Source organism: Eptatretus burgeri, chromosome 13 (assembly GCF_056783735.1).
Source record: "Eptatretus burgeri isolate ZD-2024b chromosome 13, Ebu_testis_v1, whole genome shotgun sequence".
Classification (NCBI taxonomy): Eukaryota; Metazoa; Chordata; class Myxini; order Myxiniformes; family Myxinidae; genus Eptatretus; species Eptatretus burgeri.
The window spans coordinates 19,121,622-19,134,480 of record NC_140973.1 but is presented as its reverse complement, the minus strand read 5'-3'; the positions used below and the strand labels follow the sequence as shown (position 1 = coordinate 19,134,480).

The 12,859-nt window shown below is 44.2% G+C and overlaps 1 protein-coding gene across 2 annotated transcripts in view; it reads right to left on the bottom strand.

Annotated features, from left to right (window-relative positions):
- Positions 1–12,859, bottom strand: part of LOC147013988 (pantothenate kinase 3-like) — a 71,378-nt gene that overhangs the window by 29,551 nt on the left and 28,968 nt on the right. For both annotated transcript variants that reach the window (XM_085851509.1, XM_085851508.1), the window contains exons 4-5: positions 9,234–9,410; positions 3,133–3,256 (exon numbers count right to left, since the gene is read on the bottom strand). In XM_085851509.1, the coding sequence (XP_085707635.1) occupies positions 3,133–3,256; positions 9,234–9,410 (301 nt within the window). The remainder of the gene's footprint in view (positions 1–3,132; positions 3,257–9,233; positions 9,411–12,859) is intronic.

The window sequence follows — 12,859 nt, the reverse complement described above, 5'->3', positions numbered from 1 at the left end:
GTCATCAAGCTGACCTAAAAATTGGTGCATTGGTGTACATTTTGCTGATTCCGTCCCACATTGACTTCCTCCTCAGTATCACTATTCCACCAGGTGAGCGTCCGGGAGTATTGCCCCCGTTTTTGACGCATTTTGTGGTGTCGTGCCTTCACTTTTGAACAACCTACAGTGCACGGAAAGTGCACAAAATCACAGCTCATCTCATGAGAATTGTGAAAGCATTTGCAATAGAAGATCGGCTGTCCAAACAGCAGCTGTTATGTGATGTTACATTTGCGCCATTAAAATTTTAAACTGATTGTTAAAACAATATTAACTATCACGGCATTCGGAAGAGCGCATACTGCACCTCTGTCAAGCTGAACAGTTTATGTTTGGTATCCCACTCATAGGCGACTTCTAAATCTGGACCTTAACCAATATCTAATCAGCTTGTTCTTATTACCTACCAAACTCATCCACCAATTTTTGTTATAACCCTCCCATACCATTTTGAGATATCGTGCTATACAGTAAATCCTCATAATCAGACTAGCATACGAGAACGAAGCCAAATTTAATAATGAATCGTCTTCAAACATGAAATGACATTGGAGATCCTGTTATACGAGATCTACAAGATCTAGTTGATACACAACAGTTAATAATAGCACACAAACATGAAACTATGGACAAAATTAATCGTGCCAAAAAGCAGAGAAATGTTATGATATTGTGCAAAGAAATGGAGTTGTTAGATACGCTGGAAAGAAGTGAATGTGCGACATTTGTGGGTCGCCATTACTGGATAAATGAATCAACTGTGTGTAAATGTGAGTCAAATATCCATGCAAGGGGTCCTGCCAGAAAAGCACAAAAGGCTTATTTCCAGTCCCATTATCACTATATTGAAAGGATGGAAAAAGTGCTTAATGTTTGGATCGAGGACCAAACAGAAAAAAAATGCCGTTGAGTGGACCGATGTACGGGAGAAATCATTGCAGATTTACTAATGTTTCAACGAGGCACCCAGGGCCAATAGGTACAGTTCAACCATGGCTCATGGAACAAATCGAAGCAAATCGGAGAAGGTTTTTAATGCCAAAGACACGGATTTTGGAAGAGGATGCCATCTTGTACCTTCCTGTCCAAGCAGGGAAGATCTGCTCTGAATCAAGGTGGTAAAGGATCGTTTTACCCTTCTTCTATGTGGCAATGCAGCAGATGACTTTGTCGTATTCCTGATGATCCAACAGCCATCACAAGTTGTACATCCACACCTTTCTAACTCACATCTTTCCCCTCTCGCATCATCATCATAAATTCCAAGCGAAGTCCTGTTTTTTTTCTATTTACGGCAGAGTACAGTACCATCCATCCATCCATCCATTGGGACCTTACTCTGTGCAGAGCGTCGGTGCTGCCTAAGCAGTCTCCTTGGCTATTGGGCACAATCCTGGACGGGTCACCACTCCAACACAGGATAGATACCAGCATGCTGGCACTGATTTTGCCGACCTCGGAAGGATGACAGGCCGAGTTAACCCCACCTCGTATTAATTCAACAGCAAGTGAGATTTGAACTCAGGACCCTAGGATCCCAAGCCCACCACCCTAACCATTCAGCCAATACCAGGCTTAATATGAGTACAGTACGAAGAACGTAATATGTTTACACTCACCCACCTCGCTGTTTTGGAATGAATTTAAAAGGTTAAAGTCTTGTGTTTTTGTTTAACTTGCACTGTATTTTATTTCAATGTTGACATATATAAAAAAAATTTATTTTATTTTTTAGATATTTATTATCCCGCCCCCTGGAGGGAGGGAGCGGGATATTGTGATCGTCCGGTTTGTTTGTTGGGTGGGCGCTAGAGTACCCAACAAAGTTGTGGGAATCGAACCGGGTTTTCGACCTTCTTCTACGAACAAACTCCAATAAGCTATATCACGTATCCTGTTTCCTTATTTTAATGTCCACAACATTGTTTTGGGACCTGTAAAGGTTATGCAAAGGTCAAATTTTTAAGGTTGTTGAACGAAACCGGGTTTTGGACATTTTGCAGCTAATAACCCGTCACTCGTACCACATCATGTTGATCATTTTTATAACTTGGTCAAACGTTATCACATTGTCTCATCCTTGACTTCTGAAACAATCTACATCGTCAAATACCGCTCGTGAACCATCGTGGTCTTCAGACTTGTGCGTGTTTACTATGGAAGACATATCAGGTCCTTTATTGGCTTTCATTTGACACCATGACCTTTGACCTTACGTGGCCTTGAAAGGTCAAAATCATTTTTTGGTCATAACTTCGTCAAAAATGGTTTAATTGACTTCAAACTAAGACTAAAATATTCCTTATAATCAACATTCAGGTTTAGGATGTATCAAATTTAAATTTGATCCCCAAAATAACTTTATGCCTTAAATGGGCAGGATTTGTTGTGCCTGGCACCACTTGTTTCAATTGTAATGTGTTTATTTCTGACTGCCATCCACCTTCCTCTATATTTTCTCGAAGCCCAGCAACAGAACCTCCCTCTTCCCATTGATACTTGATTTCCACGATCGCGGTTTTCACCATCACAACATTTTCCAGGAACCTAACCCCTGCGATATTGGAGGGTTTACGGGATATCGTTTTTGGCCCCATTACTCAATGGTGAAGAATCACTTTAGAAATTCTAGAAGCTAGATCTAGATCCAGATCTTCACCAAAATCTAATCAATTCATCCTTGTCACACACCAGCCATGTCCACCATGTTTCGTCCGAATCCGTCCATAACTCTTTGGGATATCTTGCTCACAAACAAACAGAGAAAGAAACAAACAAAGGTGAATACATAGCTGCTGCTGCTGATGATTTTGTTGATCATAATAATAATGGAATGAATTGTTATAATAGGAGGATTTTCAGATTTTCCAAGCTTTGGTGCCTGTCTTCAACCGAATGAGTAAACAGAGTTTAAAGGATCTGTGTCATGTGCACTCAGGCTGGACTGAGGTGTTTTAGCTCTCCCCCAAGTTTTTACAAATGTGTTTAAGAAAAATAAGATTAAAAAAACAAAATTAATAAAAAGCTTTACACAATGAAGAGAATTTAATGGATGATCGGGAATGGGATATTTTCAGCAAAAACACACACCTCGTTGAGAGCACACATCCTGGCGATGGACCCGATGTTGTTAGTGATCGTGATGAGTGTTGCCCGTGCGAGATCCTCCGGTCTTATCTCTGACCTCCGCTCCTTGCACATCATGTGACCAAAGCTGTAAAACACCGGTGATAAAAGATCACACTTAATGTAGCACCAAACATGTAAGACCAGTTTGTCAGACTCAGAAAAGTGGCATTTTTCGAAAACAACAAAATGGTTCAAAAGAGGAATGACACCCAACCTGTCCATCTCCCTCCACCCAGTCCCTTCTCTGACCCACAGACCATGCCAAAGTAAAAAAGAAGAAGAAATAAAAACAGCTTAATTTAGTATTTTAAGTAATTATGAAGTGAGATAGGTACATTTTCTTCAACACCCAAACGCTCCAATACCACTTAATCAACGGTCTCATATATTCCCAGGTTCTTGTGAGGTCGACAAGAGATTCTTTTATTGTCAGGTCAGGCCAGATCATATCTGTGACTTTCTACATGTATGATGTAAACCTGCACCAACCTGTTCCAGTTTTTTGTCACCAACCTGCACCAACCTTTTGTCCAGTTGTAAACCTGCAACAACCTGTTCCAGGTCGGTTTGTCAGCGACGAAACAGTCTCCCCCACCAGGTTTCCAGGTGAGGAGGGTGTATGATATGGACACCCAGCAGGATGAACAACAAAACCTGTCAAAGGGTGGAGGAACTCCTTGTGAGCCAACGGCCATCCATATCTAGTACCCAACTGTGTCTGCGGACATCCTCCTGCAGTTGGGTTACTTCTTATTAGGAGGTTGGTGGCAGGTTTTGCACTCTGGCCACTGTAAAACCCTTCATTCCGCAAAACATTCGAGAAGAATAAAAAAAATCTGAAAACCCACTCCATGGGAGTACCTCCTGTGCAGCTTCTCTTCGCAGGGCAGCTCACCGGATGACAGGATTGGGGCAAAGCCTTCGGGACCCCCAATCTTTGATGATAGGAGGGAAACCACGGGTTAACATTCGAGGGTCAGATTGTAGGAGAGTGTGTCGGGGTGGTGCTGAGATGTCGTGCACCAGACGGCGGTCTCCTTAGGTTAACCTGAGGCTGTCCCTTCGGGTGGTTGCCTGGAATGTCCGATCCCAAAGAGAGGATGATCACCTGTCTCCGTTATCATCTCAGCTCAAGCGTTTGGCCATCGGAATTGCAGCACTCTCTGGGGTTCGGAGACCGGATTGCGGTGAGATCATGGCGGGTGGTTACACCTATTGTTTAGGTCGCTCTGATGGTTACCATGCTCAAGGAGTTGCTGAAGCTGTGTCCAATAAGCTGACTCCAATGATAATTGAGGTAACACCAGTTAACAAACGTATGAGACCAAGGATTCATCACTCCTTGAGTGTCATTTCCCTGGTCTCTGTTTATGCTCTGACTGAGACGAGTGATCTCACCGTGACGGACGCATTCTATGCCACACTCGAGTCTGTGGTTGATCAGTGCCCCAGGTGCGATACACTTCGAGTCTTGGGGGATTTCAATACATCGACTGGAACTGATATGGATGGTTATGAGACGTGTGTTGGTCCCCATGGGTCTGGAACTGTGAACCTGAATAGCACCAAGTTCCTTGACTTTGCAAGAAGTCATGGACTTTGGGTGGCTGGTTCATGGTTTCAGCACCCACAAGCTCATCTCTGGACTTGGTATTCCAACGCTGGTGGTATGGTAAAGGAGATAAACCATGTGCTCGTTGATGGTCGCTGGAGGATAATCCAGAAATGCAGGGTCCACCAGAGTGCTCAGTTCCTCAATATTGACCACCGGCTTGTTGTAGCAACTCAAAAGTTGCAGCTTAAATCCAGGAGAATGGTACCATCCCAGCCTCGGCTGGATGTTGGCAAGCTCAAGGATGAGAGGGTAGCTGAGGAGTTTGCGAACAGGCTGAGTAGAGATTTGGGGGGTCTGGGTGCTTTGGGGAGATCCTGAAGAGTTGTGGAGTGCCTTCAAGACCACCGTTCTTGATGTTGCCGGTAGATGTCTTGGAACTCACCGGAGGGCGAAGAAGAATTTTGTCTCTCAAGGGACACTGGATACCATTGATCAGAGTCACAGGGCCAGGCTGAATGGCAGAGCTGAGCTGTTCAGGGAGCTGAGGTGTAAAACTGTACGTGCACCAAGGGTGGTCAAGGAGGCCAATGTGCGAGGAATCTGTGAGGGGGAAGAGCATCACCTGTGCTCAAGTGATTCTCATCCTGCTTACAGGGGAATTTGAGCATTGTGTTCGTCCAAGCCCATCCCTCGGTGTACTGCAGTTAGAGCAGAGGGTGGTAGGCTTTTGACAGAGGAATCCGAAGTGAAGGCCCACTGGGCCGGTTACTTTGAGCGGTTGTAACAGGCTAATCCACCAGCTGTCAAGTTGGACGTCAAGGGTGTTACAATCCCTGTTGCTGAACCTCCAATCAACTGTGGTCCACCTTCGTTTGTGGAAACACAGGCTGCGGTGAACCTGTTGAAACGAGGCAAAGCTCGAGGGATCTGTGGCATCCATGCTGAACTTCTCAAGGCTGGTGGAAATGCTGCACTCGTGTCGTTGCATGCAGTTCTGTGCTCTGCCTGGAACACAGGCATCATCCCAATTGACTGGAAGAGGGGCCTTGCTGTCCCTCTCTGGAAAGGGAAGGGTGATCGCCAAGACTGCAACTACCACCGAGGGGTGACGCTGCTCTCAGTGATGGGCAAGGTCTTTGCTCGGATAATTCTTGATAGGGTTCACCACCATCTGCTTGAGCACCAGCATTCAGAGCAGTCAGGCTTTACACCAAAGAGGTCAATGATTGACCGTATCCTTGCTCTTCGGGTCCTCACCAAACAGACGAGAGTTTCGGCAGGGGCTGCTTGCAGCCTATGTTTATCTCTGTAAAGCGTTCGATTCAGTGAATCGGGATGCCCTCTGGAGGATTCTTGGTCTTCGTGGGGTGCCACAAAACTGATCGATCTGATGTCTGAACTATACTTTGGAACTGAGAGTGCTGTGAAGTGTGGTGGTACCATCTCTGACTTATTTCCAGTTGTTACTGGAATTTGTCAGGGGTGTGTACTGGCCCCCACACTTTTCAGCACTTGTATGGACTGGATTCTGGGGAGGATGTCAGGGAGATCAAGCTGCGGTGCATCGTTTGGGAATGTCAAGTTCTCTGACCTTGATTTCGCAGATGATGCAGTCATCCTTGCGGAGACTCCAGATATCCTTTTGGGGGCCCTCGAGGTGCTGAATGAGGAGTCGGAGCCGCTGGGATTACGGGTTTCCTGGGTCAAAACCAAGATCCAGGCTTTCAATGACATCTTGGATGCTGCTGTTCTGTCTGTGCCTATTTGTGGTGAGCATGTTGAGGTCATGGAGAGATTCACTTACCTTGGCAGTGATATTCATGTTTCTGCTGGCTGTGAGCCAGAGGTCAACAGACGTCTGGGTCAGGTCTGGGGGGAGTCATGGATTCACTGGATAGTGGGGTGTGGCGCTGCCGGTACCTGTGCGGGAGGATGGAAGTCCGAGTCTTCAGGTCCTTTCTGCTTCCTGTCTTGCTCTATGGATGTGAGACTTGGACTCTGACCGGGGATCTGAGACAGAGACTTAATTCCTTTGGTGCCCCATCTCTTCGGAGAATCCTTGGCTATCGCTGATCGGACTTTGTGTCCAACGAGCGGTTGCTGAGAGAGACTCAAATGAGATTTGTTCTCTGCATAGTCTATGTGGACATGTGGTTCATTTTCCTGACACTGATCCTGCTCACCAGATTCTCTCAGCGAGGGAGTCTCGTGAGTGGAGGAGGCCAATGGGCCGACCACGTGCCTCGTGGTTGTAGCAGGTTGATCAGCATCTCAAGGAGATGGGGATGGCCAGGCATCTGCCTGGGGATGGCCAGACGGAGGCCCCTGGAGTACCGGCGGAAAGTGGACACAGCGACGTGCTGCTCTGTCGCATGCTCCCACACCTGACCTGACCTTTCCAGAGAACGTTTTTGGCTGAAGTCTGAATAAACTGGCTCGCCTGAGGTTTGACCAAGGATGACAGGAATTTCGCCAGAGTGCTGGTGATAACTTGTCGATGCTTCACGAAGGACACCATAGGATCTTTAACATCCAGCAACTAACTGGAGCAGATGGGATTCCCGTTTAACCTCCATCAGAGGGACGGCATACACATTGACGAATCACCCTGCCTGTGAACCACAGACAAGACAGTTATAGCTGGACCAAGATTCAAACCCAGACAAGGCAGATTAGAGGTGAGTGCACACACCTCTCGCCTCAACACAAGGACAACTCTCCTAAAACATAAATTATTTCAAGGTAGGGTTACTCGGCAATTTGGGAGAAAGAGAAGCATTTTGTGTGCAGAAAAACGCACATTGAGAGAGTATAAAATGCTGAACATTTCCATTCGGAACAACTTTTCAACAATGGTGCTGTTGTTTTGAGCCTTGTCATTTGATGCGATGGTTGAGTAATACACACAGCACCATAAAACCATCCAAAGGAGGCTCACCATTCATCGCACGATGGACGGAACAAACATTGATCTCACAAACTAGCCATCAAAGGTGGCCGAGCAGATGTTGGGTTCTTAGCCATGACAAATCATTGTAGAAGCTCTCACCATTATCCTACTAGATTCAGGCAGAATCACCAACAGTTGTACTATCATCAGCATTACCACATGCCACATGCCACATAAATAAAATTATTTCAGAGAGGGGCAGACGGTGAGGTGGGAAATAAAGAACATTTCCAAAAGGTAAAAATTGGGTGACAAAGTCAACATTGGTGTTAAATGCAGAAATGAGAGAAGTTACAGAATCGAGAGCAAATTAGAAGAAAACTCGGTAGAGCGCATACCCCCGCCACATAATGCCTGATCCACGAGAACATATCAGGCCAAATACGTTTTTGAAATATCATGCTGTGCAGTACTATATCATTCTTGGCCCCATCTCTCAATTGTGAAGAATCACTGTAAAAAATAAATAATTCTTGTAGCCAGATCTGGATACGGATCTTCACCAAAATCGAATCAATTCGTTGTGGTCACACACCCAACCTATCCACCAAGTTTTATCCTAATCCGTCCACAACGTTTTGAGATATCATGCTATATATTAGTTTAGCCCTATCAATGGTGAAGAATCACTTTAAAAATATTCTAGTAGTCAGATCCGGATACAAATCTTCACCAAAATCGAATCATTTCTTCCTCGTCACACACCCAACGTGTCCACCAAGTTTCGTCCAAATCCGTCTACAGCTTTTTGAGATATCGTGCTATGTATCATTTTTGGCCAAATCTCTCAATGGTGAAGATTCACTTTTAAAATTCCAGTAGTCGGATCTGAATCTTCACCAAAATCGAATCGGTTCGTCCTTGTCACACACCCAACCTGTCCACCAAATTTCATCCAGATCTGTCCACAACTTTGTGAAATATGCTGCACACAGACAGACAGAAAGAGAGAAAGAGAGAAAGAGAGAAAGAGAGAAAGAGAGAAAGAGAGAAAGAGAGAAAGAGAGAAAGAGAGAAAGAGAGAAAGAGAGAAAGAGAGAAAGAGAGAAAGAGAGAAAGAGAGAAAGAGAGAAAGAGAGAAAGAGAGAAAGAGAGAAAGAGAGAAAGAGAGAAAGAGAGAAAGAGAGAAAGAGAGAAAGAGAGAAAGAGAGAAAGAGAGAAAGAGAGAAAGAGAGAGAAAGAGAGAGAAAGAGAGAGAAAGAGAGAAAGAGAGAAAGAGAGAAAAAGAGAGAAGAGGAAGAGGAAGAGGAAGAGGAAGAGGAAGAGGAAGAGGAAGAGGAAGAGGAAGAGGAAGAGGAAGAGGAAGAGGAAGAGGAAGAGGAAGAGGAAGAGGAAGAGGAAGAGGAAGAGGGAGAGGGAGAGGGAGAGGGAGAGGGAGAGGGAGAGAGAGAGAGAGAGAGAGAGAGAGAGAGAGAGAGAGAGAGAGAGAGAGAGAGAGAGAGAGAGAGAGAGAGAGAGAGAGAGAGAGAGAGAGAGAACGAGAACATAACCTCCTTCACCTCCAGTGACAGAGGTAATTTGGTCGTGTTTCAGACTGCCAGTCAAGCAAAAACCCACCTGGACGCAACCGTGGATCCCGGTAGGCCAAACCTGTCGTAATCACCTCCGTAAATATCCCGGACCAATTTGTCCACGCGAGTGCTGTCTCCATGCTCTGCGAGTCGCAGAGCCTCTTCAAATGAGTCACAGCCAGTAAGTAAGCAACACAAGCCGAGGAACGTACCTCCTCCGAGACTGTATGCACCACGCACAGCAAGGACATGAAGTGAAACTCAGCTCACAGAGTGAAGACAAGAACTCCAGATAAAACAAAGGAGAGAACATGTGGCAAAAATACAATCTGATGGACATATACAAACTGTTCGGAGCATTGTACGGCACGGAAAATGCTTCTCTGCGTACGAGGACTGCAAGAGTTGGTGCCAATTCAGCACTGTGGCCAGCGTACATCGACTCTATACCCTTTTGTGATGCAGCATGTCAGCAAGCATCATCTTGGTCAATTGTGACAATAATTTTCTTGTTTAGTCTTATTTATTAGTCACCTACCAGTTTCGCTGGAGGGGACTATAGGTTTGCTCTTTATCTATCCATCAGTCTGTTTCTGTCATAGATGTGGTTTTTTTCAGACTTTTTTTTAATACTCTGACATATTCAACCGAAACTTTGTATATGGCTTTATTATGACAAGTTACAGAACAAGTTCGAGTTTCAGTGTTTCATCAATTTTTCACAGTTATGCCCTTTTTAAACTGAGAAAATATCACATATACATGGGTCAGTGTTCAGCTGCCCTGACTACACCCATTGGCTGGACAGTTGGTCTGACTCCACCCCAATAAAATCATGCGCTGCCTTTGCATGAATCAGCACAGATCGGTAGGCCTCAGGCGTTAGGCCTGGGTGTTAGTCCATGGCCCAGCCCAGTGCAATTGGAATGATCCAGGAATATCACCACGATGTATTATATATGCACATAAGCCGTAAGCATGTTTTTGCTTCATGTATGTACATCGGGTTATTTTTAATATGAAACAAGCAAAGCCGAGAAAGGAACAAAAGATGGTGGGTTAGAAATGTTCTTCTTCTTCATTTTGGTTCTGGTGTTGGCTCGAGCGTGCTTTAAAACAAACTAATTTTTATCTCCGGTTTGTTATTCCTGTTGCCTTTATTGATTTCTAGTCGACAAAAGATATCAGTGAATGAAAATGGCTTTTGGTTCACGAGTCAGTAAGTGACCACTATATTCGTTATGGGTGTGTGTCTGTCTGTCTGTCTGTCTGTCTGTTGGGTAGTCGATCTAGTCTACCTTTATTATCAGTATTTCCGTCGATATGTTTGTCTGTCTGTTCGGTCCAGTGCTCCGTTAATACAACGGCGATTTCGATGAAACTTGGTTGGTAGGTTCATACCATGACCTAGTTGTGTGCAAATGAGAACCGTTGCTATGGACCCATCCATTGCCTAGCAACGGACCTTTGAAATTTTCAAAAAAATCTCAATTATTTTTTCGAAAATCAAAAATCAGGCCACGAGTGACTGTGGGCAGTACATTCAGCCATATTGTCAAAATTTTCCAGCCGGATCCTATGAAAACTGTTGGAGAAGATAGACTTTGAATGAATCCTGGTCGAAAACAATAAAAAAACGAAGTTCGTTATATCTCAGAGACTATGAGTCAGATATACATGAAACTGGTATGGTAGGTATATGGTATGTCCAAGTTATGTGTGAGAAAGAACTGTTGCTATGGACGCTTTTGTTGGCTAGTAATGGCTGAAAAACGACTAAATTCGACTTGATCGACTACCCATGTCTGCCTACCGGCTTTTCTGTCTGTCTGTCCCGAGCATAGCTCCGTGGGTTTTGATCCGATCCTGATAAAATTTGGGTGGGAGGTTTATATCATGATCTGGCTGTGTTTTCCTGAGAACGGGCATGCTGCACCCATTATGGGTGGAACCACGCCCAAAAAACGTGTTTTTAGGGGTAGCCGATTTCAAATCACATCTTCTCCGAGGGGGTTTGTCGAATCTGGCAGGAGTTTCGGTATTTGGTTAGCCCAATGGCACCTGCATAGCCCCACGGAGCTCGATTTTTCATTTTTGTCCCAAGGTCAAGGTCACGAACTTAGAAAATTGTGAATTTTGACATAAAAATCATACGACCGCCCAAACTTTGAGAGTTAGAATGACAATATTTTTTATGCATAATCTTGAGGTCATTCCCCACCTAAAGTCTTGAAACTATTTTGCACTATCTCGAACACCTTGCCCGTGGCGCCCCCTTCAAGTTTGTTTTTACGCTGATTTCATCAAAGTATGGATAATCCGATGAGTGCGAAATGCCATATAGCTTATATGACGTTATATTGTTCCTGGAATGTTCCAGAGGAAGTTTTGCACCAAAGGTCATAATCCTTGACCTTTAAAGTCCACAAAGGTCAAATTTTCAAAGTTGTGGGAATCGAACCGGGTTTTCGACCTTCTTCGCCGAACTAACTCCAATAAGCTATAGCACGTATCCTGTTTCCTTATTTTAATGTCCACAACATTGTTTTGTGACCTTTACAGGTTATGCAAAGGTCAAATTTTGAAAGTTGTTGAAAGAAAACGGGTTTTCGACATTTTGCAGCTAATAGCCTGTCACTCGTACCACATCATGTTGATCATTTTTATAACTTGGTCAAAAATTATCACATTGTCTCATCCTTGACTTCTGAAAAAATCTACATCGTCAAATACCGCTCGTGAACCATCGTCGTCTTCAGACTTGTTCCTTTTATTTTGCTGAATATACCCAAACATGGTGAGTTGTAGGGTTTCTTCTTCTTCATTAGGACTGGAAGGGGCCGTGTATTGAAAAGCAATTCTCACTCTTGTTTTACTCATTATAGTGTATTGAATTTCAGCAAATGCAATGCTGTAATCAATAAATGACAAATACGCCAGATTTAAACAAAGAATGGCTGTTTTGATCTCCCGAGCATTTACTATGGAGGAAAGTATACAATGGTTTATTACTGCTGCTCAACCATCAAACCAAGTAACAGGGTGCAGCAGTATCAGCAAATTTACTTGCACTTTTTCCAAAAGCACCAGGACACTCAAAACTTGCCAATTTTGGTTCTCGTTTGCAACCCAAAGCAGTCACAGAATTAAATATTTGGCCCACCAATTGTATCACTCCAACGAGTTATTATCCCCATGCCTTTTGAAAAAAAAACAGGGGGGATACTATCATAGCTCCGTTCGTCCGTCTATCTCTCCATCTCCTAAAGCTAAACGGTTGTACAGAAATTCACCAAAGTTGCTCGTTATGATCACTGCATGGTAAGAAGGTGCAAAAGCAGTGTCATTTTTTGCCCCAGACCCTGTGATGGCATCAAAAGGTCAAATACCCCCAAAAAAGTGCAATTATTGGCACATTTATTAAAAAAAAATATTTTAATGAAACTACATGCAATCAACATTGGAGGATGCATGAAATATGTAATGACTTTTTTGGATTTGACCCCCAGTTTATGCCCCAGGGTCACAGGAGTCAAAACGGGGAAAATGTTTACCCCAAAAATTTTATATTGGGTCATTCCTGGTGGAACTTTTGGCCATTTTTCAGCTTTGCTTTAGGTGGGAAGCGTGGGATGGCGTGCAATCGACCGCTCTAGTGTTTTTTAATGCTAG